Here is a 25,806-nt window from a genome sequence, read left to right as displayed (position 1 = left end):
AGAGAATCCCAGTCTTGAAAACAACAACAACAACAACAACAACAAGAAAGAAAGAGAAAAAGGAAAATGCATCTTCTTTTATTTCTATGTTCTCTATAGAATCACAAACATCCATTAAAGCCTTTATTGAAATTAAAACCACAAGTAGGGTATTTATTGATTACAAGTATCTTACAGGAAAACTCTGTTACCATTGATTTCAACAGTCTCTAAGGGTAAAATCTAGAAAACTAAAATGGAAATGTTGTGGGCTAAGGTCATCAGCTCAAACAATTGTGTTGCCTAGCATGGGCAAGGCTATGGAACCTACCACCTATACCACTTAATTCAGGCCCAGTGGTTCCTACTAACATCCAACACTCAAGAAGCACAGGCCCAAAAAAAAAAAAAAAAAAAAGGTATGAAATCAAAGAACACGCTTGACTACATGGTAAGTGCAAAGAGTGAGACCTTAGAACACTCAGCCCTAAAGAGATGTCTTTATCAAGCCCTGCCCCTGGGGCTTTAGAAGGGAAGAGGAGGGAGAGTGTAAAACCCAGAGGTGATGGAGATCACAAAGGAACAAAGGCCTTCTAAACATGCAAGACACTAACTCACAGAGACAGTGGCAGCATGCAAAGAGCCTGTACAAGTCAGGACTAGATTAGAACCCAGCACTGAGAGAGACAGTGGACACAAGCCCCCATCCCTAAGCCAGAAGCTACCTCCAATTGGTAACTACTTGCAAAGGAAAACTTAGTTTTTTCCCAACGGAGGTCCACTGAGTATACAAACCACTCTCAAGGCCAAATCCAGTACCTAGCAGTAAGTGGCCAACATGAAACAAACTTAATGGCATCTAACAGGCATCTGAAATATGATGAGGGAGAGAATAATAAAAGGGTGAAATTTGGGTGGTGGGAAAGGGAGGATTTGGGAGAAGCTAGGGGAAGGAAAACTGTAATCAGAACATATTGTATGAAAACAATGATTTCAATAAAAACCAATAAAGAAAAAAAGACCAAAAAAAAAAGTCACAGTGAGATACTATATATCTAAAGCCACATAGCAAATGTGCTCGGGGACAGATGTTTTTGTCACTAAGATTAAGGCAAAAAAAAGAAATATGAATTTTTTTAAAAAGTGGATTGTTCTTAGCTTCTCAGAAGGAATGTATAAGTCAACAGTCATGTTAAATTAATTAAGAATATTTCCAGGGTGATGACAACCAGTTAGACACAGAGACACTCACAGTTCACATGGCAAACTGTCGCAAGGCTTCTACCATGTTGAACTAGTCTCTCTGCCCTCCGGAAAAGAACCTGACTAAAGAGCTTCGCTGCTGCGTCAATTGCACAAGTGCGTCTGTTAAAATACCTGCTCATTGATGTTCTTTTTTTTTAATGTTAAAAGTCCAATTAGTTTGATTTAGCCAACTGAACAGAACATTTTTAATGAACATATTGAGAGAGTCCATCCATTCTGAAAACAATTTAGTATCTGAAAACACTGCCTCTGCTCTGCTTTCCTGAAAAGTTCCTGAACATTAAAAACCCATTTGGAGTTTGATAAAATGTCCTAGTCCACCCACCACAAAGATTTTTTTTTCTCTTCTGAAGCATCCTAATCGTCATCCAATTCCCATTACCTCCAAAAATTGTCAGAAAAGTTTTCAAATTGAGAGCAAGGCCATTTATCTCTATGTTGATCAAAAATAAATTACCTTGGTTTATTCACTCAGACAGGTTTCTACTTGTGTATACAGTCAGAGAGTAGCAAGCATGATTAATGAGGTAGTTATAGGCAGTTTTGCCTCCAAGTTTCAAAATGACCTTTTTCAGTAAAGTGACTGCCAAAGTATATTATTTTTGTTTTGTGGGGTTTTTTTTTTTCCTCTTTTCTTTTTTGGTCTTGCTGTGTAGGCTGTTTTGGAAGTCCTGTGGCACAAGCAAGTCTCCTACCTCTTCCTCTCCTAACATGTGCTCAGTGTTCACGGCTGCCAAAATAATCAATGTTCTGGTACCCACTAGCCTTTAGCACTATGGCTGACAACAGAACGTTGGGGTCTGGAGACAGGGAGTAGGAAGTGGTTTTGGGGATGATGACGATAAACCCAGAGGCTCTACAGGCCTCTTGAGTTCCAGTCCTGACTTAGGTGATGCAACATTGGAGCCGATAGAAGTCCATGACCTGCAGGTGGTAGCAACCGTGGAGAAAACGGAGCTGTTTGATTGACAGGGCTTGTGGGAGGGTCGCGGAAGAGCAAGCTTAAGTTATCGTGTGTAATATTAGACAAATAAGCTATGTTTTCTTTTCCTGTTTCCTCATGTATAGGGGAAATAACGTCTACTTCACACTTGCTTTGAAATGTAAATAAACCCTGTGTGTAAAGTAACAATTCATTTTTTTTTCCTAAATATTAGTTTCTTCTTTTACTAAATTTCCGGAACTCCTCAATAATTGACAAATGAGAAGTAAGACGCCTGTGATCTGAAGTGCTTCCTGCCCTCTGATGGAGAAGGCGACCAAACAGGGTGTTTGGTATGTGTTGCCCTTCGCGGTTCAAACAACCCAAAAAACGCCCACAAACACAGAAGCCCATCAGCAATCTGACTTCTAACCATTCGGATGGTTCCCGACCTACCTGCTCCTTCCACTCCAGAGCTGCCCCGCCCCTCGGGTATTTTCTCACAGGAGCCATTTCTTTTGGGTGGGCTGCTGTCTTCCCCCCCCCCCCCCCACTGCTCAGGCTTACCCAGAAAGGGCCCTTCTTTCCCATCTCACATGCAGGGTCACGTCCTTCCTTAGTCAGCCTGATTCATCAGAGGAGTTTGGGACCTCAAAGATGCCAGGACATCTGCATGGTGATTGTGTTCACTTTCTTTCTTGTTTAATTTCCTTTTTTAAATTTTAATTTATTATAATTTATTCAGATTACATCCTGAATGTTTTCCCCTCCCTTGTACCTTCCCGTTCCTGCCCTTCCTCCATCTTCTGCCTTATTCCCCTCCCCTAGACCTTTGACAGAACTTTGTTTTTTCCTACATAGAAAACAAATTTCTGGTTAAGCCTTTCACGTCTCTCTCTCAGCTCTTGCTCCCTCTGGCTCAGGCAGCACTGATCAGCCAGCACTTTTGCCTACTGGAGACTTAATAAATCTTTGTGACACAAATAAATAATTACATTGTGTCTACTTCTGGACTCCCCGGCTCCTAGATTTCAGTATAAAATAGACACCATCTATATTCTTTGTTTGGGAAGGGAATTAGGTTAAGGGTTAGAAAAGGTTTTCATAATTTGGGACCTAATTTTTTTTTATTGACATTCATTTTATCATTGAAGCTCAGGTTATCTCAATGTGCTGGTTTCCTCTCAACTGAGCTTTGTGTCTCTAAATCTAAATGTTTACAACTTACCTTCAAGAGACAAATGGTTTCAAAGCTGCCCAAAGCCTTTGAGCCACCAATAGGTAAAAGTCAGGATTACCTTAGGGCTTTCCTGGCTCAGCTCAATTATGACCAGCCTCCCCTTCTGTGTATTGATAACTTTTTGTTAAAACATGAGAGGAAATTCTCTTTCAGAGATGCTCCATTTAACTCAGCTTCGTATAATATGCATATAATGTCAATATTATAATCCACTCTCAGGAATTCTGTGTGGGTCAGGAGCTTAGGTTTTCCACTGCTCACAGCACTTCTAATGCGGTCCTCTCAATTTGGGGGTCAAGGCAAAGTTTCAAACTCAAGTCAAATATTCTGCAAGTATAGCCCAGAGAGAGAAAACACAGTTTAAACACACACACACACACACACACACACACACACACACACACACACACACACTTATGCAGATTGAATTATATTGTGAATAAGAGTTTCTGGGAAAAGGCTTTATCTACAGAGGCTAAGGGGCTAATGAATAAAACTTCTACAACTGTGGAGAGGTTGGGATGTTGTAGGTATGGAGCCCAGTTACTATATATCTTGGGATATTTTTGCCCTTAAAGAGCTATCGCTTGCCCACCTTTGTGAGTATTATGATAAACAAGCATAAACTTTTAGACTGTTTTACCTTAACAAAATTCTCTTCTCCACCAATCAACGTGGCAAGAAGGCTATCACACAGCTTCCCAAGCCCAGAGCTGAGATTCCTCCACCTAGTGCTAGCCTGCTTCTCAGAGGTTGCCACCAATCACCTGCCTCTAACCTGTTTCTCTGATGTTGCCACAAATGTGCTTTTTCAAGCAGCTTGATTCATTACTTACTTTGCCCACTTAAGATATGAATTTCGTAAAATGGCTTCCATGGAATTTGGAGTGACTTAAGTTTGTGATTACAGGCCATCATGGTCATTTATATTTAGCCTCAGAATAAATCATCTCTTATTCTTTTGTAAGTAAGAGTAGTGTGTGTGTGTGTGTGTATGTGTGTGTGTGTGTGTGTGTGTGTGTGTGTGTGTGGTGTGTATGTGTGTGTGTACAAGCAGAACATAAAATCCAAATATTCAGGGAAGGCTTCTGAAGGTGGAAAAGAGGGTGGCAAATGACAAAACACAATTATGATTAAATGGGACTTATACAAAAAGAAATATGCTTCAATAAAGGAAAAGTTATCTAAGATGAAGACATGTCTTCCTAGTTACACAGATGGGGTGTTTCTTTCATTCTAGCATCAAATTTATATTAATAAAGCTATATGTGGAAAAGCAAATTTAATTCAACACTAAAGTTGGAAAGTCCTACTAAAAATTTTACTTGAGGCCCATTGTTTTGGGTCCATGGCAGGCAACATGGAGCCAGATTGCCAGATTCCCACCTTATGGTGGCACAGAAAGAGAGAGGAAGAAGAGATCAGTATCCTTCAATGCCCTCCAAGGACCTTGCCCAGTAACCTAACTTCCTCCTGAGAGGCCTGACCCGAGAGGCTCTACTTCCTCACGGGGGGGGGGGGGGGGGCATCTTGGAGAAACAGCTCTCCTTTGTTTTGGTTTCTTGGCTTTCTGAGACAAAAATCCCACTGTGTGGCACAGGGTAGCCTCAGACAATGGCAGCTCTCTTACATCACCCTTCAGAGTATTAACAGAGAGCTTCACTGCACCCACATGAAACTTTTGTGTGCCGACCTTTGGTGTAGTTTCAGATCCAAACCAGAACAGAACGCTCACTCACTGTCCTCAGAGTGCCCTTGTGCTGTGGTCTGGTCAGAAAAATAAATTTACTTGATCCTGGTAACAATCTAAAGATTTTATTCCCCACCCCCCAAGGGGTTGAATTGATTTTTCAAATATAGGCATAAAAGAACTTAATGATTCACCAAAAGAAATTCAGCAACAGATATCTTATCAGCATGACTGAAATGGTTTGTTACAAACCAAACCAAATATTTCTTCACAAAAAAAAAAATGAACAAACAAAATATTTCTAAAAATAGAACTGCCTCAAAATAAATAATGCACATGGTAGTTTGTGTTTCTTTAAAGTCCAAGCTGATTAGGTCACAATGTTATCTACACAGAAACATGGATTTTCCTAGCTATTTGAAAGACCCTAAAGTCTTGCTCTGACTACTGCCAGCAGTGGTGTCACCTGCGGGAGCCAAAAAAGGGTGCAGGTAGGTATGGCCATGGATGTGGGGCTTCTGAACAGAGAAAACATGGGTGGCATGGATTGGTCCTGAAGTGAAAGCTGCTGTATTCAGGTTTTGTTTCTTTAGTGGGGGTGTGTTGTTGTTGGTTGGTTGGTTGCAAACAGGCTACTCCAGAGACAGTCACTGAGATATTTACATTTAAAGTGGTAGGAACGCTGGAGGTAGCTGGCCCATTAGAGTGTACACACAGTATAACATTGTAGGCACTGGTTCAAGAGGAAGATACGTATACAAAGAAACCTTTTCATGTCTTTGGTGGGATATGAGCAGACTCAAAATAAAATAAAATTGAGTATGGTTGTAAACAGTGGTGATATATTTTTAGAAAATGAAAGTGAAATAAAATGGTTGCATAATCATTACAAAAGCATGAAAATGAGATATAATTTTTTAAAAAGAATGAGAAGATACTTTTAAGGATGTCTGTGAAATTTCTCTTTTGGCTTCAAAGATGTCGATCCTATTCTTGCTTGTTTTTTTCTTTTTCTAATATTTTATTAATTTACTCATATTACATCTCAATTGTTATCCCATCCCTTGTACCCTCCCATTCTTCCCTCCCTCCCATTTTCCCCTTACTCCCCTCCCCTATGACTGTGACTGAGGGTGACCTCCTCCCCCTGTATATGCTCATAGGGTATCAAGTCTCTTCTTGGTAACCTGCTGTCCTTCATCTGAGTGCCACCAGGCCTCCCCATCGAGGGGACTGACTTTCATACAAACTCTGGTGCCCCATATTTGACCTATTCTTGCTCATAAAAGCTCTCAAGTTCTCCTGCTTGGGAAATCCTAGTCATCGTCCTGCAGCGGGCAGATCAGGAGCCCAATTCAGGAGTCCCTGTTCAGCTCTCACTCATCTGGGTCTTCTGCATGGGTGGAGGGAGGATGCACATCTTTCTGGTTTGTTTCTGTCAACAGAGTAGGACTGAGAGAAATGATGAGGAACAACTTTCTGCCCACACTGCTGTGCAAAATAAGAGGAGGAAAAGGTAGTTGGAATATGGAAAAAAAAAAAGGAGAGTGGGACAACTGAGTGATGGATTTAGAGTGCTTAACTAGGACAAAAGAATTAGAATTTCAGGCTAACTAAAAAAGACAGACATGCCTGAGATTGCGGAATAGAAACCAGGAGAAATAAGGCAGAAAGTGGGTAGAGAAAACAATAAGAATTATACAGAACAATAAAGCATCTTCTTAATCATGTTCTGCATGTGTTCAGGTGAAGGCCAAGAAGAGCAGCGAAGAGCATGTGGAATCCTATGAGTGCCTCCATTAAGTATTATCTTGCGAATGCCCTGAGTTTTCTGACAAGGAGGACAGCAGAGGATGGATTACGAAAAGGCCTAGATCACACGATACCTGTCTGTCTTCAAATATAAACATGCTAAAGAGCATGGCAATTAGAAACTAAATTAGAGAAAACCATGAGAGATGTCATATAATTTCACATCACATGCACAGACACATCTATCCTCTGTCACCTTTTTTGTTCCAGCAGGACTGAGAGTGTGAATAACACTTCAGAAACAAAGAAAATGCTGCTGGGGTTTATTTGGGGGAGCGGGAGAGGCATTGAGATTTAGAGGTGATTTTGTAAGGATTCAACCACTGAGCAGTATCTTCAAACCCACTCTTAAGTGTTGACTTGGGGAAGCCTAGACTTCAAATTTAGTTCAAATGCATAAGGCGGGGTGAGCAGGCCTGTACCAGTGCCTACACGTGGCATCTTATCACTTTTAACACAAACTTCCTGCTGTGTGCCTGTGATGTTCTTGCCTGCTGTCTGTTCTCTCTAGAGATTAGTATACTAGTGATTAGTACAGTTTCTCCACCGAGCTCCTCTGCCCGGGTACTAAAGGCTGCACTGACTTGTCCTCAATTGTCTTGTTTGTTTGTCTTTTGGAAAATTTTCACAGTGATAACTTGTTTGTCAATATAACCTCCATGGCATGCTTTCTTTGAGCCAGTTCCCCACTCTCATAACCTGTCTGGAACTCACTCCCAACATAATTTCTCATATGTGAATTCTCTTCTCTGCAGAATTTAAATAAACAGACAATCAATTATCTCTAGTAACATATTTATCAGCTAATCAATAAGTAACCTGCTTTACATGTTACTGATCCATTGACAATAACTTCCTGACTAATGATTCAATGATAATAAATGCCTGGCTAACAGCACTCTAATTCATGCTAAAGAAAAGTTTAACTCAGCTATTTTGCCTAAAAGATACATTGTAGCCTTTTTGAGTAAGAACCCAACACCAGATTCAGTGCCCATTTTAAATAGTAAAATAATGAATTTTAATACAAATAAATAATAAAAAAAAACCCACTGGATAGCTCACCAGAATGAGCAGCCCAGCAGGATATATGAGAGGAAGCAGAGTACCCACTGCCTCTCTCATCACCTGGGAATGTGTGTCACCAGTGACGTTTCTCATTGCTATGATTAAATATCTGACAAGTCATGGTTTACCGAGGGGGGAGGGGCATGTTCATTTTGGCTCACAATTGAAGACAGTATACACTATTGCACAGAAGTAGTGTTAGGATCAGCTTAGTCTGTGCTACACACCGGAGAGCAGGGTAAGGAATACTGCAGGTTGACTGGCTGTTGTTTCCTTTCCATCTTCCTTCAATCCTGGACTCTAGCCCATGCAACGGCACTACCCATGCTGCCCCTGTTAAGGCTGGGTCCTGCATCCTCAGGTAGTCATCTCTAAATACCCTCAGACAAGCCCAGAGATGCTCATAACTCCAATCAAGATGACCATGAAGGTCAACGATAAAAAGATACATGAATGACATGAATTTTACTCCTTGGGGTATGCCCACAGTCAGCTGGAGAACCAAATCAAGATCATATTTTTACACTTGCTTGTAATGAAGTTTAGGGCATAGTGATCAGGCTCTGTGAGTATGGGCACGTGCTGTTTTAACGCCTGGACACCTGAGTTTGATTTCTGCAACCTGAGTATAGAAGGAAGGATATAAGTAACGCCACAAAGCTGTCCTCTGACTGCCAATGCAAGTCATAGCTTTACTCCAACACACGTATGTCATGTATACACAAAATAACATTCTTTTCAATTTGCAAGTACAAATAAAGTTTTGCTAGGTGCAGCAATAGGTATGGATACTTGTGGCTTATGATTGCAAAAATGCAGATACAGAGGAATGAAGGATGTGTGGAGCAACTAAGATGGTGGCTCTGAGGTAGCCTCAGCATTTTCTTGCTTCTCATACAGATAACAATGTACTCTAGAGGCTCAGAAGTAGCTGGCTGAGATGCTATAAGGCTATATACCACACAAGAGAATGTAGAAGGACAAAGCAGGTGCCGTACCACTTTGGGTCAGCTTCCCTAAAGAAATGGGGGACTAGCCAGGCCTGGTGGTGCATGCCTGTAATTCCAGCACTAAGGGAGGCAGAAGTAAGCGGATCTCTGTAAGTTGGAGGCCAGCCTGGTCTACAAAGTGAGTCCAGGACGGCTAAGGGTACACAGAGAAACCCTGTGTCAAAAACAAACAAACATACAAACAAAACACAGATAGGTGAGATGGATAGACAGATAGATAGATAGATAGATAGATACATACATACATACATACATACATACATACATACATACAAACATACATACATGGAATGGGGAACCACCAGAAGATTCCAGAATCTACACACAGGAAGATCAAATGGCTACACCATAATTCCTCTGTCTACCTGCATTCCAATACTAAGGTACCCCAAGAACTGGTAACCAGCCTCTAACAAAAGTATTCTCTTCAGTTTACCAAGATTATTCTAAACATACTGGCACACCATACGTTGATTCAGATTCAGTATTTGCTTAAGATAGAAACAATGCGGTTTATTATGGCATCTGGGGTTCCCAGTGAGGAAAATGTATCACTTTGAGATTGTTCATCATTAACACACCATTTGCTACAATGCCTATAATGTGGGAAACATCACGTCAAGTGCACCACATCGTAGATGAACAAGAAAAGCTAAATAAAGAAACATGTCAGTCTATAATGGCACATGAGGTGCTTGGCACAGATAAAATTGTAGAGACTGAGAAGGAGAAATGATCACTTTGAATGCTGCATGAAGAAACTTGACTGAAAAGGAGGCATAATTTGACTGAGTTGTAATATACAAATGCTCATACCCACGAGGGGGGAAACTAGATAATTTTATATGGAGTGGATCTGTGTAGAACTAGAGTTGTTGGCATGCCTACAGGACAATACACACATCATTTCAAATTAAGTAGACAGGCCATGCAGAACAGTGTGAAATAACGCTACGGCACAGCCAAGGAAGGTCCCATTCAGCCTGCGAAATCACTAGCTACAAGAACAAAGTGAAAGAGAAATGGGTTATAATAGTTGAAGCCAGCTTTCTGTCTGGAGACTTCAGAATTATGATATTAATGACACAAGTAAGGAAACCAGTACAGACTAGTTTCGGATAAGATGAATGAGTGTGAAATGCCAACTTGATTTCCCAGCTGTATTTCCATTGCTGTCATAAACAAAATAATTAATAAATAAAATGAAAACCGTGACCAAGGCAACTTATGGAAGGAGAGGGTTATTTGCGTTTGTGGTTCCAGAGGGCTCAGAGTCCATTGCCGTCATAGTGGGAACAGTGGCATCAGGCAGGAATGGCAACTGGTGCAGCAGGCTGAGAGTTCATACCTTAAACCACATCCAGGAAGCAGATAGAGAACACTGGGAATGGTGTGAGTCTTTGAATCCCCAGCACTCAGCGTGACACAAATCCTTAAACAAGGCCATGCTTCCAAGGCCAAACAGTGCCCACAGCTGGGACCAAGTATTCAAGCATCTGAACCTACAGGGGACATTCTCATTCAAACTACCACACGAAGGAGGGTAGAGGTAAGAAGAAACTGGATCTCAATGGAGAAGTAAGAATTGGAAATGTGCCTTTAGTACTCACCAACACTGTGATAATGGCTGAAATCTGCGTGCAGTCGGATATCCGAAGTGCACCAACTAGGAAAGTTAGCCAGTTCTTGTGGCACCTCATGCCTGTAGGTTATGATCCCCAGCTACTCAAAAAGCCTAGACTGGCCAATGTAGCAAGACACTGTCTCAAAATAAAGTAAAATTTTGGCTTGGAGTATAGCTAAGTGGTAGAACAATTCCTACTATGCCCAAAGCCCTTGGTTCAATCCCAAGCCAAGGAAAAGATTTAAAAAAAAAAGAAAGAAACAAGTAGACAAGAGATGTTCAACAAAGGGGAGAAGCAATCACTACAGACAGAGACCGAGGTCTGAAGAAATGTTGCTAACAATCAATTTATCTTTGTTAGGTCAATTTCAGTTGAATAGGGGAAGCAAAATTAGAATACTTTCAAGAGAGGAAGGAAAGAAGGAAGGAAGAAGAAAGAAAGAAATTGCTAGATTTACAGCATATTTGAGGAGCTGGATGGAGAAGTTGTGTTGAGTTGTGTTGTGTTGTTTGCTTGATTTTCCTTTGTGCTACAAGGAAATACCCAGTGAAGAAAAGATGAATGAAGACACAGACTTGAGGAAATGGCAGTTCAAAGGCTTGATCATATAACAGCTTGCCTCTCCATGGTTCTTGTCAGATCTCAGGTCCATTGTTATGTGCTAATATTCTTTAGTCCTCCTGTTTCTTATAGGCTCTGGTGAGGGGGAAACTAGTATAATCCTCATTTATTAAAGGAGGGAAGGGATTGTGAGTCAGAGTTTAAGATACAAGGGACTTGGTGAAAATTTAGAAGAATGCACCGCAAGGCCAACAAAAGAAGGACGGCAGGCTGAACCTCACAGTCCTTTCAGAGGAGAAACCCTGCGGACTGAACAATCATGTCAAATTCAGCATGTGCTTCCAGAAAGTTCTTTAAAAGGAATGGTGGGGAGGTTTGGTTGTAGGTGAAGCTGTGAGGTCCACTTTGCAGATCACATTAGCACATTAGAATAACGTTTACTGAGATGCCAGACTATGTTTTACAACCACAGGCCAGGGTATTTCACAGAGAAACAAGAACTGTAGGTGATAGCCAAATATTCCCCATGGCTATGCCTATCATATTAATTAATATATTTTAAAAGGAAGGATAGGTGTATATGGCTTATCAATTAAGTCTTCCTTTGACAAATACTGCCTTACTACAAGATGATTTTTATTATTATTTTGGATATGAATGGCTTTTTGCTCAATATAAATGAGTCTTAGACTCAAAAAGACAAAAATCTATTCATGAAGATTGTCCAGTTCATACACAGCTTTGACCCTTTCCATTTCCCTTGGAAAATATGTCCTCACTTGTGTTGCCTATGCTGATAATCAGTTTCAAGGACTCAAGTGACCCTTCCACTACAACCTGGCTTCTACAGGCAACTCTGCAGTACTTGGATACCTAAGACTTTTGTGCATTGCTTGCCACAACCTGGACAAACAAAGCCAAAGTAGGAAAGGAATGCTAGATGTAATGTTGTTGAATAGTTGCAGTTATTATCAACAGATGAATCTGATTTATATAACTGATGCCTATAAATATAACCATTACCTATCATTCATGAAACTTTCTAAGACAGACAGTATTTACATTATTGTCACTAATAACATATAAAATAGTTTTATTGACATTTCAAATAAGAAAAAAATCATTTTAAGATGGTTCCGTCACTGATATAAACTTCTTTTTATCAAATACGAAGAGCAAAACACACCTCAGATAAATAATATCTTCTTAAATATTGTAGAAAACAGATCATCTAAACATTTTTTAGTTCAGGACTTTGTTCATTCATCATAAAATATAAAAAGTCAATTTTTCCTCATATACCCATGCTTTTGCTTTTCTTGTTAATGGCAATGATACACTTTATTTATTTTTTAGATAAACTTTTAAGTAGGATTTTGAAATATAAATTAATTATTTAAGTGAAGGTAATTGTTATTTTGGGGAATCTTTAGAGTCTGAGCATCTGTATTAGATAACTATATTGCTATGATAACATTCAGAAAAGCAAGGACACTTATTCAAAGGCCACACAGTGATGCTGTGTATTGTTATCAAATCATGTGAATGCACCCCAATACCAACCATAAAAATATCATAATACATATAATGTACTAGCATCCATGTGTAGTCCATGTGCTGAACACTTTGTGAATTACAACCACATATATGTGTGTGCATATATATATATATATATATATATATATATATATATATTATACATATTACATATACATATATATGCAATATATATTATACATATTACATATACATATATATGCAATATATATACATATATAGCATATATTATAAATTATTAGGCAAATGGGCATATTATGTAATAAAATATTAACATTACAGATACATGAAGTAATTCTAAATATTTTTTCACTCACTGTCTGCAGCTATGTCTCCTTAACAAGTCACTGTAATTAGTTAAACTTCTAAAGACATTGAATTAAGACTAGAACATAAAATAATAATGCATATCTATTATTTCTTCAAGTCAGTTGTTACCTAGTTAAAGTAATATAACTCAACTCAAATATATTCAATATTTCAAATATATTTAAATGCTAAAAATATAAGCATTTAGCGGTATTATCTAGCTATTATCACACATGAGTTTTTAGAAATTAAGTACTCTAAAGTTTCATAGCAAAGAGCAATTCTCATTTGGGCACAATAGTCTCACCTTATTGTATGTGTCCTGACTAAGGAGAGTGGGGCATTTCTCCTGTTCATCCCTCAGTGAGAAGGAAGACAAGTGACTGAAGGGTCCTGGGGTAAGACAGTCAGCATGAGAGAGGGTCTGTGGATGCAGCAAGGACTTAGCAGGAGGATAGAGTTTAGACTGATGTAAAGGATGGAGAGAGATGTGAGGGATGGCCACATCCTAGGAAGAAGAAAGGCACAGGGTAGGTTAGTGTATGAAAGTCAAGCACACTGTGACTTACCTATGAGAGATCTATGTTTGTTACAGCCTCTAAGGAGTAAGAAGAGCACTTCTTGTAAGGGGTCCCTCACAAAATAACTTGTTTTCACAGTGAATAACTTGTCTCTTTGAATAATCCTTCCTACTCTGCTTCCACCTTTCTTGCCAACAAAACCTGGGCTTGCAACATATCTCCTGAAGATTATGTTTGTTATTCCTCAATATATTGAGAGAAGAAATGTATAAGAGCAGAACCTATCCTCAGGGCTTGGGTGGGCCCAGGCAAGCAGTCAGTGAAGAGGAATAAGCAGTGGAACTCAACAACTTGAGAATGCAGCTATGTCTCCTTAACAAGTCACTGTAATTAGTTAAACTTCTAAAGATATTGAAATAAGACTAGAACATAAATTAGTAATGCTATTGCATTAATTTCTAGAAATGTCATTGATAGTTACGCATTTGGGTTAGACCATGAAATTATGAAGAACACAGTACAGGAATAGCCTTAAAAAGAAAAATGTATATCTATTATTTGGTTTGGTCTAGAATTTGCTAGAGCAACAGGAAGGAGTTAAATTGTGAACAGAGGCATAGAAGCTCCAGGAGCGTTAATTTATCCAGCTGAGCTAAGCAGAATAAAGGATCAGCTAGAGGTGAGTCTGAAAGGATTGAAGACCATATTCAATTCCAGGCGGTGGTGTCTTGGATGGAGCCTAGTGGTTAAGCAAGCAAGTGAGTTCGTTGTACAGGAGGCCTTATTTAGGATGGCTTGTTAACATGGAAACGGGATGAATGCAAGAGTTTGAAGGAGTAGGCAATAAAATAAGAGCATGCATGTGAATGTATACAGGAATCCACAAAGGTTAGAAAGAGATGATATATGCAGAGGGTATCTAGCTATAAAAACAAAGGGCTAATATTCATAGATGCATATGAACATCTTATATACATGTCAGAAGACAAAACCCACTAGGATATTCACTGTATGACAAGCAACTTACTTTCTCACCTGTTTGACCACAGAATCAAGCTGCAGTAGATATTTAATACATTAGCATTGAATTTTAAAGGAAGATGATTTTTCTAATATCTTCAATTATGTATTCTGTCACTTCTCTGCTTCATAAGCAAAGGAAGACTATTTTTTCATACTTGGAACAACACTAGCATAAAATAATACATGTGGGTCAAGATGACATTTGACTAACAGGTAAACTCAACATGTAACAGTAAAATTAATATTTTATGTCCATTCCTTTCATTTTAAGCAATATATTTCTAAGTCTCTAATAGGCCTTTAAACCAGTAAATGAAAATGCTGATTGTAAGAGGAACATTGCTCTTTATTAATTTCTGTGGGTATTTTGTTGATTCTCTTGGAACTTCTAGGAATACTACCTTAAATGTCAACTCACCTAACACAGTACTGAATTTGCCTTTTTTTTTTTTTTTAGTCAATACATATTCCCTTTTTGGTTTTTGTTGTTTGTTTGGTTTAGTTTCTTTGGTTAATACTGCACAGTACCACCCATGCTAATGAGCACCTTAAATGAAACACGTATAGTTGATCTATTAAATATTGGGGGGTTTTTTTGTTCCTGTTGTTTTTTGTTTGGGGGGGGGGTGTTTTTTGAGACAGGGTCTCTCTGTGTAGCCTTGGCTGTCCTGGACTCACTTTGTAGACCAGGCTGGCCTCAAACTCACAGTGATCTGCCTGCCTCTCCCTTCCAAGTGCTGGGATTAAAGGCGTGCACCACCACGCCTGGCATTGTTGTTTTGTTTAATTTTTTGATCTCTTAAATACTGGACTATCATTTAAATTGAAATATATTCTAATTTTCTCTGATTTCTTGGTCATATAGTTATTAATTTAGTAACAACCAATGGCATCATTTAGTGTCAAAAGCAAATAGTGGGAAACTGAGTAGCAAGAGCAAACCTAGCTGTGTAAGAACAAGACAATGTCCCTGTTGATAGTTGGGGAAGCAGAAGAAAGGATGGCCTAATCATCTGTTGCTTACAGACAATTAGATTTTTTTTCCTCATTGCTTATTTTTTATTTTTAATAACTTATTCAGATTACATCCCAATTGTTATCTCTTCACTTGTATCTTCCTGTCCCTCCTGCCCCTTTACAATTAGATTTCTTGGAAGGTGAAGTACCAGTTCTCTGAATGTCACTAGTCAAGTCTTGAGATCCAGGAGAAGTGATGGGAATCAAATAGGGTCAAGCCTCGTGTAACTTGAGAGAAAACCTTTGTGTGTGCTTCCCACATCTGCTTCATTGTGTCCAATCTTGGGACCAGGGAGTGGGCCAAGGTGTACACTTCTATGAATCATGGCTATCTCCAGCTTGTCTAGACAGCTGAGCAAAAAGAAAAAGTATATTTTGGTCACTATGGACACACTGAAGAAGCTGAGTATTTGCCAAGATGACTTGAGTACTTGGAGGGACAGAGGCAAAATGAAAAGAAGTTTTCTAGATGAGAATATTTAACACTCGAGACACACTCCTTCGGGCTGAGACTTGTGGTGCCAAAGCACACGGCAACTTGTTGGTTCCCCTCACTCCAAGTTTGATTCTGTATCACTGGTGCTACTCTTCATTTAATTACCAAGACTTTGCTCCGTCCTCCAAACAGTCCTTTGTTATGATTTTATAAAGGTCATTGTTTTTCCTTAGCCTCTGGAAATATTAGTGTTGACAGGGTTTTGTTTTCCCCATAGATAATAGCTCCTCTAAATGTTGTTTACTTTCTGGTTGTGCTGATTTTGCTGTGTTGTGTTTTGTATTAGAAGTTTCCTCTAAGTATCTGGGTATCTATTGCCTGTTTAAGTTGTTTGAGTCTAAAATAGGTTTTCTTAGAGATACTGAGCTCACACACTGTCAATGGAGTTCACTGTCCACAATATGGAAATCTCAGTGGTTTCGGAGTTTTCTCCTTTGGGCTGATCAGAGTGCTCACTGAAAACTTTCCAAAGCACCAGGATAAAGGTCAAAAGGACAAATATCTGCAGATAAAGCAGCCTGGGCTAGAGCATTCTGAGATACAGTAGGAGAAATGAGAAAGGGCTATCACCACAGGAGTCAGGCTATGCCATTTCCTGGAAAGCCCAGCTGCCCTTTGCTGTGCCAGCTGCCCTGTCCATCTGAAACCCAATTTCCCTCCACCCTGAAGAAGAGTAGCATGCCAGCCACTTGAGAAACAGGAGCTTGGGGATAGATACTTAAATAACTCTCGCTGTTTCCTTATTTTAGCTGTTGTTCCTTTATCTCCTCTGGGAGGTCATCATCAGGTATATCTAAATCTTCAGCCTGTTGAGAGCTCTAAGGTAAAGATAAAATCAAGGCTTGGATATCTAAGAGGTCAGCTCAGGATTTAGTTTCTCTTTCTGCTATATCTGTTTCACCTCATCAAGACCCTGTTATACCTCTAAAAGTACACTCTCCTATTTCAACTTCCTTTCTATGCATTTGTGAGACCTGTCATGAAAGTACAACCACAGAGTAATTTTTTAAAAATTATTGATGGGGAGCAAATTTAGAGATGATGTTCAATCCTCCATCTTTGACTGAATCATCTAAGAGGCTTTTGTTTGATAAAAGTGAAGCCTACAGAGCGAGGGTCTATTTCCTCCCTGCATGTCTAGAATGAGTCCTGTTGGCTTGCAGTTCTCTTTAATGCACTGTTGAGTTCTGTGCAGGCAAAACTGAGACGTTTACATGGCTTTTCCTAACTGTATTGGGCCTGTTTCCTTTCTGTGCACTTGCTCTTGTGTGGTGATCACAAGGCTGTAAGTGGCTTGCCAGTACTTTAGTGGATATTCCACAGCTGTCTCCACTGCAGCCCTGCTGACCCATTTGTGCTCCTGAAATGCCTTCTACCACTTTTACGGTTTCTCTTTCGGTAACAGGTTTGGTGGAATATTCTAGGAAATATGTTTGAAATTTGACATATCTAAGTTGTATGTCTCCCTTGGATTTACCTCTGTATAAGGAGGAGACAGTGCTGTAGTTTTAATGGCTTCTGTGTTGTTAGCTATTTCCACGTATAGTTTTTATTCTGTATTTTATATTTTCTTCTATTTTTCTAATCTTCTAGCAAACAGCTCACTGTTTTACATAGTTTTCAAAGGATACATTTCATGTTTGTGATCTCTACATTTTCTTCTTGCTAGCCATCTAGTGTTAACGCCACTCTCTTGCTTTTTACAGGGAGCAGATAATGATTTTCTTCCTAAATCATATTTTCTTTAATTGTTTATATTTTTTGTCTTCTAGCTGTTCTTGGGATTTCCAGTGTGAAAAATTCAATTATCTTTCTTTTCTTCATTGAGCATGTAGACAGTTGTAAAAATTTCCCCTAAAACCATTTTAACAATTTCTAGAGTAGTCTAATAAATGACAATGTTAAGTACTGGGATTTCAGTATATCTTTTAGTTAGACATTGAATTGTTTTTTAAATCATATTCTATTTTATTATTTTACAACATGGCTTTCGTATTACTGTAAAGTAACACAACCATTACTTAAAACATCAAAACATAGAACAAACTAAAATGAAAACATTAAGAGCTTCTCTTAATCCTATGAACCCAGAAGCAGTCTTTTAACATCACTTTTAGGACGCCAGGAAACATGTCTCCTGGTTTCAAAATAAATCACAAAGCTTCAATAATCAAGACACTATGGTAGCTGGGAAAGGAGATGCATAAGCCAACGAAATGGAGGAGAGAGTCTGAAGCTCAATTCATCATGACCTTTGATAAGATCGTCAAGGCAAAATGGCGGAAATGGATAGCCATATGTATAGCAATGAAATTGGACCCTTACAACATATACAAACGTCATTTTAAATAAATGTTCTGAAAAAAAAGCAATGAAAAGTATTTTGATGATGATTTTCTTGGTTATTATACTCATCAACTGGTGAATGGATGAAGAAAAGGTGATACCTAGGCAGCATGAGACACTGTTCATCCTTTAAGAATAGAATCCCTTGGCTGGTGCCATAGTTCAAACCCCTACCCAGATCTAGCCAATGGACAGGACATTCTCCACAGTTGAGTAGAGAGTGGGGTCTGACTTTCACACGAACTCTGGTGCCCCGTATTTGACCACGTCCCCTGGATGGGGAGACCTGGTGGCACTCAGAGGAAGGATAGCAGGCTACCAAGAAGAGACCTGATACCCTATGAGCATATACAGGTGGAGGAGGTCCCCCTCAGTCACAGTCATAAGAGAGGGGAGTAAGGGGAAAATGGGAGGGAGGGAGGAATGGGAGGATACAAGGGATGGGATAACCATTGAGATGTAATATGAATAATTTAATAGAAAAAGAATAGAATCCCACCAGATGTAACACAAAGATGTTGATGATGTTGTTGTTGTTATTGTTGTTGTTATTGTTGTTGTTGTTGTTATTGTTGTTGTTGTTGTTGTTTAGCGAAAAGCCATACACGAACAGGTAATAAGTGATCTCGCTAACGCATTGTGTGATCTAGGAGAGATGACTTAATAGAAGCAGAAAGGAGAATGCTACTTACCGAAGGATAGGGGAGAAGGAAGGACAGGAGATGAGAAATATTGGTTGATGGTCAGAGAAGTTCTGGTGTGCCGCTACAACGTAGGGTGCCTGGAGTCAGCAGTGATGTACATGTGAGGGGCCTGCCAAAGGGCACATAGCCTCACTTAAGCAAATTAAATGAGCCATGGAGGTCAGATGTTTGTACCACTGCAGTAAGTGGCAATCCTTCACTGTTAAACATGCTGAGAGAATGAGCCCAAAGTGCTCTTCCCACAGGAGCAATGGCAAGTGTTGATATGTATATTTGGATGGTGAATGTGCTACTTTTGACTGAGACCATTTTGTAACTTAAAAGAACATCAAGATGTATACCTTAAGTATATATGATTTAATTTTTATTCATAAACCAATAAAAGAAGGTATAAAGAAAATTAGAATTTGTATTATGAGTTTCTTCCTTAATCAGAGATTCATCACAAAGCAAATACTTCTTATACAAATATCAGGAAACTTTTGGGGATTCTTGGTTTGTTAGTTTGTGAACTTTTGTGGTCTGACAGACTTGAGTGTCTTGTGCCCACATTGACGATTAGTGGAAGGCTGTGTTCATCCTAACAGATAAGTTTTATGATATTAAGGGAATAGTGTTTTCTCTCACTTGGGGCTGATTGTGAGATTTCAGAGTTCAAAATTTTATTTACTATATGTAGTTCAAAGCATCAGTGTTTCTGTTTTCCGACAGCTCTGTCATAAGCCAGAAAATAAATTAAACTGATTTTGTCATTAATGTCTTTTCACATAATCTCATAATTTTGTATGTGGATAGTAAATTTAGCATTAAGATACTCTGACCACATGTTCCTTTTGAGTTTTATTCTTTAGCATTAGGAAAAAAGATAGTCTTACTTAAGGAGCTGTTGTTCATTTTGAAGATATGTGCGCAGATGCATTTGCAGGTGCATGCGAGGGCCATAGGTCAACGTAAACTGTCTTCCTAAATTGCATGTGCATCTTCTCTCTCTCTCTCTCTCTCTCTCTCTCTCTCTCTATATATATATATATATATATATATATATATATATATATATATATATATATCTGAGACAGAGTTTCTTGCTGAACCTGGAGCACATCCGCTTCACTAGACTGGCTGAGCCAAAAGTCCCCGAGTGCCACCTGTCTCCTCTCTATCCCTATGGCCCAGTTCTTACATATCGGTGCTGGAGAACTGAACTCAAGACTTCACAGTGGGGTAGGGAGCCCGTTACCCCTTCACCTTCTAATGCAGATTCTTCTGTGTCATTAGTGCTCCTCAATGATCCTTCTTATAAGTTCATCATCCCTTCACAGTCTTCTTTAATTATACTCAACATATTCCATATTATCCCATTAACAATGATTTTATTAATAAGGCTTTTCTTCTGCTTTTTCCCTACTTTTCCCTGAAGGCTCAAGAATGTCGATTTTTGTATGTTTCATATTTAGAAGTTAACTGTGATAAGCTGAGTTTTCCATTACTCCTTTCCCCCAAATCTCTAAGGTTGACTCACTCATACGTGTTTTCCAAGTACTTGACTACAAAGGAAATTTTTCATTCATCATTATATTATATTTATTACAGCAAAAACAATATGCTTATCACCTATTAAATTAGGTTGTTAACGTTTTATATCACTTCCTGTAGTGAGAATTTTATTATTTAGCTCAACAATTACTTTAAATGTTGTATGCCTTTAATATGCTGTCTTCAAACAATACTGACAATTTCACAGGCCCTTCACGCCCTCAGTTTCATGTCTTATCATGAGAAGCTATATCATTAGTTATAGTACAAGACAAAATTATACACTTACAATAAGTTGAATTCACAAAGGATGCAGATATACATCTATATCTTAAATAATTCATATAATTTAAAACTGGTTGAAAAGCCTATGTTGGACATAGTATTTCTTGTTGTTTATGCTAATATTAGTTTTATTGGGGAATTGAAATGACAAATATAAGAGGAGCTCATACAAGCTAGAATTAAATGCAAGAAACCCTTGCAACTCTCTGGACAATGCTGATTTCCCATGAAGCTTCACTTTTGAATGCCCTTGATATTCAACCATTTTGAGATCAGTCTACAAGAGAGAGTAAGCAAAGAATAAACCTTCCTACTTTAGGTGGAACCTGTAGCCACTTTGTAAATGAACAGTGTATGGACATTTTAGAGTCCCACATCTATGCCCTTCATGATGACTTGACCTCGCCACTATAGTGTGACAGCAGCCTTGACAAGACACATAAACGGGAGCAGCCAACTTCCAATGAGCTTATTTATAAAGATATTGGTGGCACAGATTTGTTCACCGGCCATGGTCTCAAACTCCCTTTTCAGTTTATCATTAAAGTGCATTAATGGTCTCTCATACCTCACCCACATCCTGTCTCACTCAATTCTAGTGAGTTATCTTGTGCTCAGCACATCCCGGTGAAAATCACTTTTCTAAATGATCTCAAGGGCTTGTCATTCTCCTCCACCACAGCACTCAGCATGTGAATCTTCAAGTTCTAGTTTTTAAAGGACAAAGATATCATACCTGCTCTTATTAGTATAATAGGCAGGGAGCTATTTCTGGTAAAATGTTTCAAGCCACTTGCTCTCTTCATAATTTCCCTCTTCAATATAAAATTACTTTCAAAAAACTTTCCAAAACTTTAAGCCTTATTTAAGTTCGATTATTGAAAGGGGGCAAATTAATTTCATTGGTTTTGATATGGTACACTGAAAAACTTCAAGAAGCCATGGGTATAAGAAACAATAATCTCCTGTTCATTAGAGAAAAAAAATTAACAGACAAGTATGTGGTAAGTAAATTGATCTGGCTCTGCCTAATTGACAGAGACATCAGAAAATTAATGTCACAGTCCTGTCTGGGCCACTGGCCACTCTAGAAAAGGTTACCTTCTCCTCAACCATTAAACTCCTAACTTCAAAAGCTACTTTCATTGCAATAAAGGGGCATTTTAAGGCACTTTGGAGACTTCTCATTGAAGAACGCAGACCTCAGACTCCTTTGTTCTTTTCCTAGCATTTTAAATGCTACCTCCTTTCCTGTAGTTTGGAAGTGATAGTGAAAATCCACTGTCTCTGTACAGATGCTGTCTGTTTGTGCTGAGGGTTATCTACGGAGCCCAGGCCAACTGTGGGACCCAGAGCAGTGGGTGGTGTCCCAAGTCTCAGCTACGTCCCCTAGGCACCTGCCAGTTCTTTGCTGAAACAGTAAACTGTATTTTTCAACTGTTCAGAATCATAGGATTTATCTTCTCTTTTAATTTAAGGCAGCACCCATTTAAAGTCAAGAACAGTTATAGTATATCCTGGAAGCATGAATCACTTATCCAAAATAAATTCACTGTTTTACAGATAACATCGCAAAACCCACAGTACTTTGAAGGAGATTCTGGCTCTTTGGTGGCAATATTATTCACAACAACCAAGACATAGAAGCAGATGAAGCTCACTCAAGTCAACGTGAGTGAGCCATAGCTGTGAATGTGAGCCATAACTTCTTGTTCACAGACCTCAGTTTTGACAAAGCCATATGCATTTTAAAAACAGACACATTTAAACTAGCACATCTATTTTGAAAACTGATGAGAGCTCAAAAGAAGTGAACTTGCCAAGCAAGGAAAATTTTAGCATATGTCTAGTTATTTCAAATCTACTTTTTTAAAATATAAAATAATTAGACCCTAATTTTCAAGAAAGACTTTGGATCCTAGTATTTAGAGTGTGTGGTGTCTGGCAGTTTCACAAAGCATGTGGATCAGTATGAAGATGGCTGAAGCAAGAACTCAACAGAACAGATGGAGGAAATAGTTCCTAACCGTATCAGCAGGGGAGAGATAAGATACCGAGTCTTTCACCTTTCAGTATCTATGGTTGATTCACATTCGTACACTGTTCATATGGACGTATTTAGAGAAACTTAGGTTGAAAAAAAAATGTAAGGGTGGCTTATTTTAAAAAGCTTCTGGGGTCCCTCAAAATGGAAAGGAGAGGTACTCAGTGACTTCTCTGGAAAAAAAAAGTCGATCTCCTTCTTCCCAAAGTACGATTTTTCAAAGAAAATTATGACAGTAAATACTTTTAAATTGTACCCCTTCAAAGAGGCCAGAACCCATTGACCAAGTCCATTTCATTTACCTATAGCAACATTATTCACAGCAATCAAGACATAAAAGCAGCTCAAGGGCCTGTCAAGGAGGAATAGAATTTTTTTTTTAATGAAAAAATGTAGGCAATGAAATATTATGCAGCCTTGACAAAGAGAACCTTGACTCTCTCAACAACACACGTGACTCAAAAAATATTATTCCAAGTGAGACAAGTCAACTGCAAAAAAGATAAATACTGCATATCTTACACATAAAAGGCGAAACAGCCAAACCCTAGGAAGCAGAGTTGAGCAATGGTGTCCAGTGGTGGTGAAGAGTAGGGAGGGGCTAGGAAGATGGTGACCAATGTGTAGAAAGTTAGTGCGTGAACATTTGTTTCCCAGTTGGTGCTGCCGTTTACGGAAGCTCGGGAGTGTGGCTTTGCTAGAGTAAAATGACACGCAGTGGGGCAGTTTTGAGACCTTTCTTAGTTCCACCGTACTTCTGATTAACTGCCGTCTTTCTGCTGTGTGCTTGCTGATGAAGACATGATGGCTCAGCTTCCTGTTCCTACTCTCATGCCCGAAGCTTGCTGCCATGCCTCCCCATCACTGTGGAACCGTAAGGCAATATAAACTCTTCCTCAAGCCGTGTTTTGTCATGATGCTCTATCACAGCAGCAGGATAGGAACTAACACAGTACTGACAAGAAGGAAAGAGTGTGGAGGGAGACAGCGGCACCAACTATCACCAATCACGACACCACCACACTGGGGGAAACAAACCACTTGCCAGGCAATTGTATCTTCAAGTCTCTTCTTTCAGCTATTCACGGAAGCTAAAGATGAACCCTGACTTAATGCTCAGAGTGGGGATGCTAAGGTATTATTTCATACAAAATATTTACTTATTTGTTTGCTTGTCTGTTTGTTTCAAAGTACATTTTTGGGAGACAAACATTCTAGATTCAAATATCTAGGACACTGGATACCAAAATTCTGTTAGAAAACACACTATATCAAGAATATCAATGTGCAATTCTAGACTAAATGAGATATAATAATTTCATACATTTTATAAGATCATAGTTCAATAAAGTTAAAAATTATTGTCATGAAAAGTTACAGAAATGACATAAATACATTAATAATAAACAAAGCACCCTTGATCAGAGAAGAAATTAATGAAATAGAATAAAAAATAATATATAGACAACTTTTGTTTGCTGCACAGAAAGAAGTGGAAGTTTAGTAGGAGAAATAGTCTTCTTTCAGGGTTGAGTCTTCTGATTGTTTATTCAGTATCAATTGGTTAGCCCTAGAAACATAAACATGCCAGCAACACTGAACAATTTGAGCAGGTTTTATTTATATGTTTATTCATTTACATGTACTGTATAAAGCAAGGGTTAAAAAGGTTGTTGAATTTGGGTGGAGTGGACAAGGGGGAAAGGGGTAAATAATATAAGTATACTTTAATTAAGTAAAAAATAATAAATTAAAATATAGAGAAATTCAATCAAACAAATAGCTGATTATTCGGGAGAGAAAGACAATATTGAAAAACTCCTACCAAAAACAATCAAAAACAAAAGTGAGATGACTTAATTAATAAGATTAAAGTAAAATAAGATTTCAATGGGATTTCAATGTGGGTTTCAATAAGACACAGAGAATCAATGGGTAGTGCTTTGAAAACTTGTATTCTAAAGATCTAGAAAAGCTAAAAGAAATAGGTAAATTACCAGACATATAAGACCTACCAATATTAAGTCAAAAGGATGCAAAGACCTTAAATAGATGCACAGCAATGAATGAGATTGAGGGAACAATAAAAAGAGTCCTGAGACCTTCACAGCCACCTTCTATCACGCCTTTAAAAAATGGGCTGGTTCCAATACTTCACAAAGAGATGCACAAAATAAATATGGAAGGAACATTATCAAATTCCTGCTATGAATCAGCATCACCCTAATACTAAAACTGGAAAATGACACAACAGGAAAAAGATGATTATAGATCAATTTCTCTGATGAACAGAGACACAAAAATTCTCAAATTTCTCCCAAACCAAATTCAAGTGCACATTAAGAAAATTTTACACCATGACCAAGTTGGTTTTATTCCAGGTATGCAAGGTTGGTTCAACACACAAAAAACAATAAATGAAATCTCTCTTCATGATTAAAAAAAAGGCTATGAATAGAAGAAACATACCTCAGCACCATAAAGGCTACATGCAATAAAACCTATAGCTACTGTATACTAAATAGTGAAGCACTAAGAGCATTTTCCCTAAAATATAGAACAACACAAGGTTGTGACTATCTATTCTCTTTTTTAATATACCCTTAAATTCCTAAGATGGAGCAATAAGACAAAAGAAAAACATAAAGGCAAAACTAGAAAAGGAAGAAAAATAGAAAAAGAAGCCCACTTTCAGACAGGATCTACCCCTTAAAAATTCTTAAAGACTCCAGAAGAAACCAATGAGCCCTAATAAATACTTTTGGCAGGATTCAAAATCAACATATAAACTTATATAC

General features: G+C 38.5%; 1 protein-coding gene across 24 annotated transcripts in view; it reads right to left on the bottom strand.

The window, feature by feature from the left end:
• Positions 1-25,806, bottom strand: part of MLIP (muscular LMNA interacting protein) — a 265,468-nt gene that overhangs the window by 18,135 nt on the left and 221,527 nt on the right. For 21 of the 24 annotated variants that reach the window (XM_084752855.1, XM_084752868.1, XM_084752848.1 and 18 more), the window contains one exon: positions 13,347-13,547. The exons of 2 other annotated variants lie outside the window; for them this stretch is intronic. In XM_084752855.1, coding sequence (XP_084608981.1) covers positions 13,347-13,547 — 201 coding nt within the window. Of the gene's footprint in view, positions 1-13,346; positions 13,548-24,485; positions 24,579-25,806 lie in introns of those variants that run through there. One more of the 24 variants, XM_084752850.1, reaches the window with a different exon arrangement.

This window comes from Acomys minous, assembly GCF_964271855.1.
Source record: "Acomys minous genome assembly, chromosome: 13".
Taxonomy (NCBI): domain Eukaryota; kingdom Metazoa; phylum Chordata; class Mammalia; order Rodentia; family Muridae; genus Acomys; species Acomys minous.
This window is presented reverse-complemented; position numbering and strand designations above follow the sequence as displayed.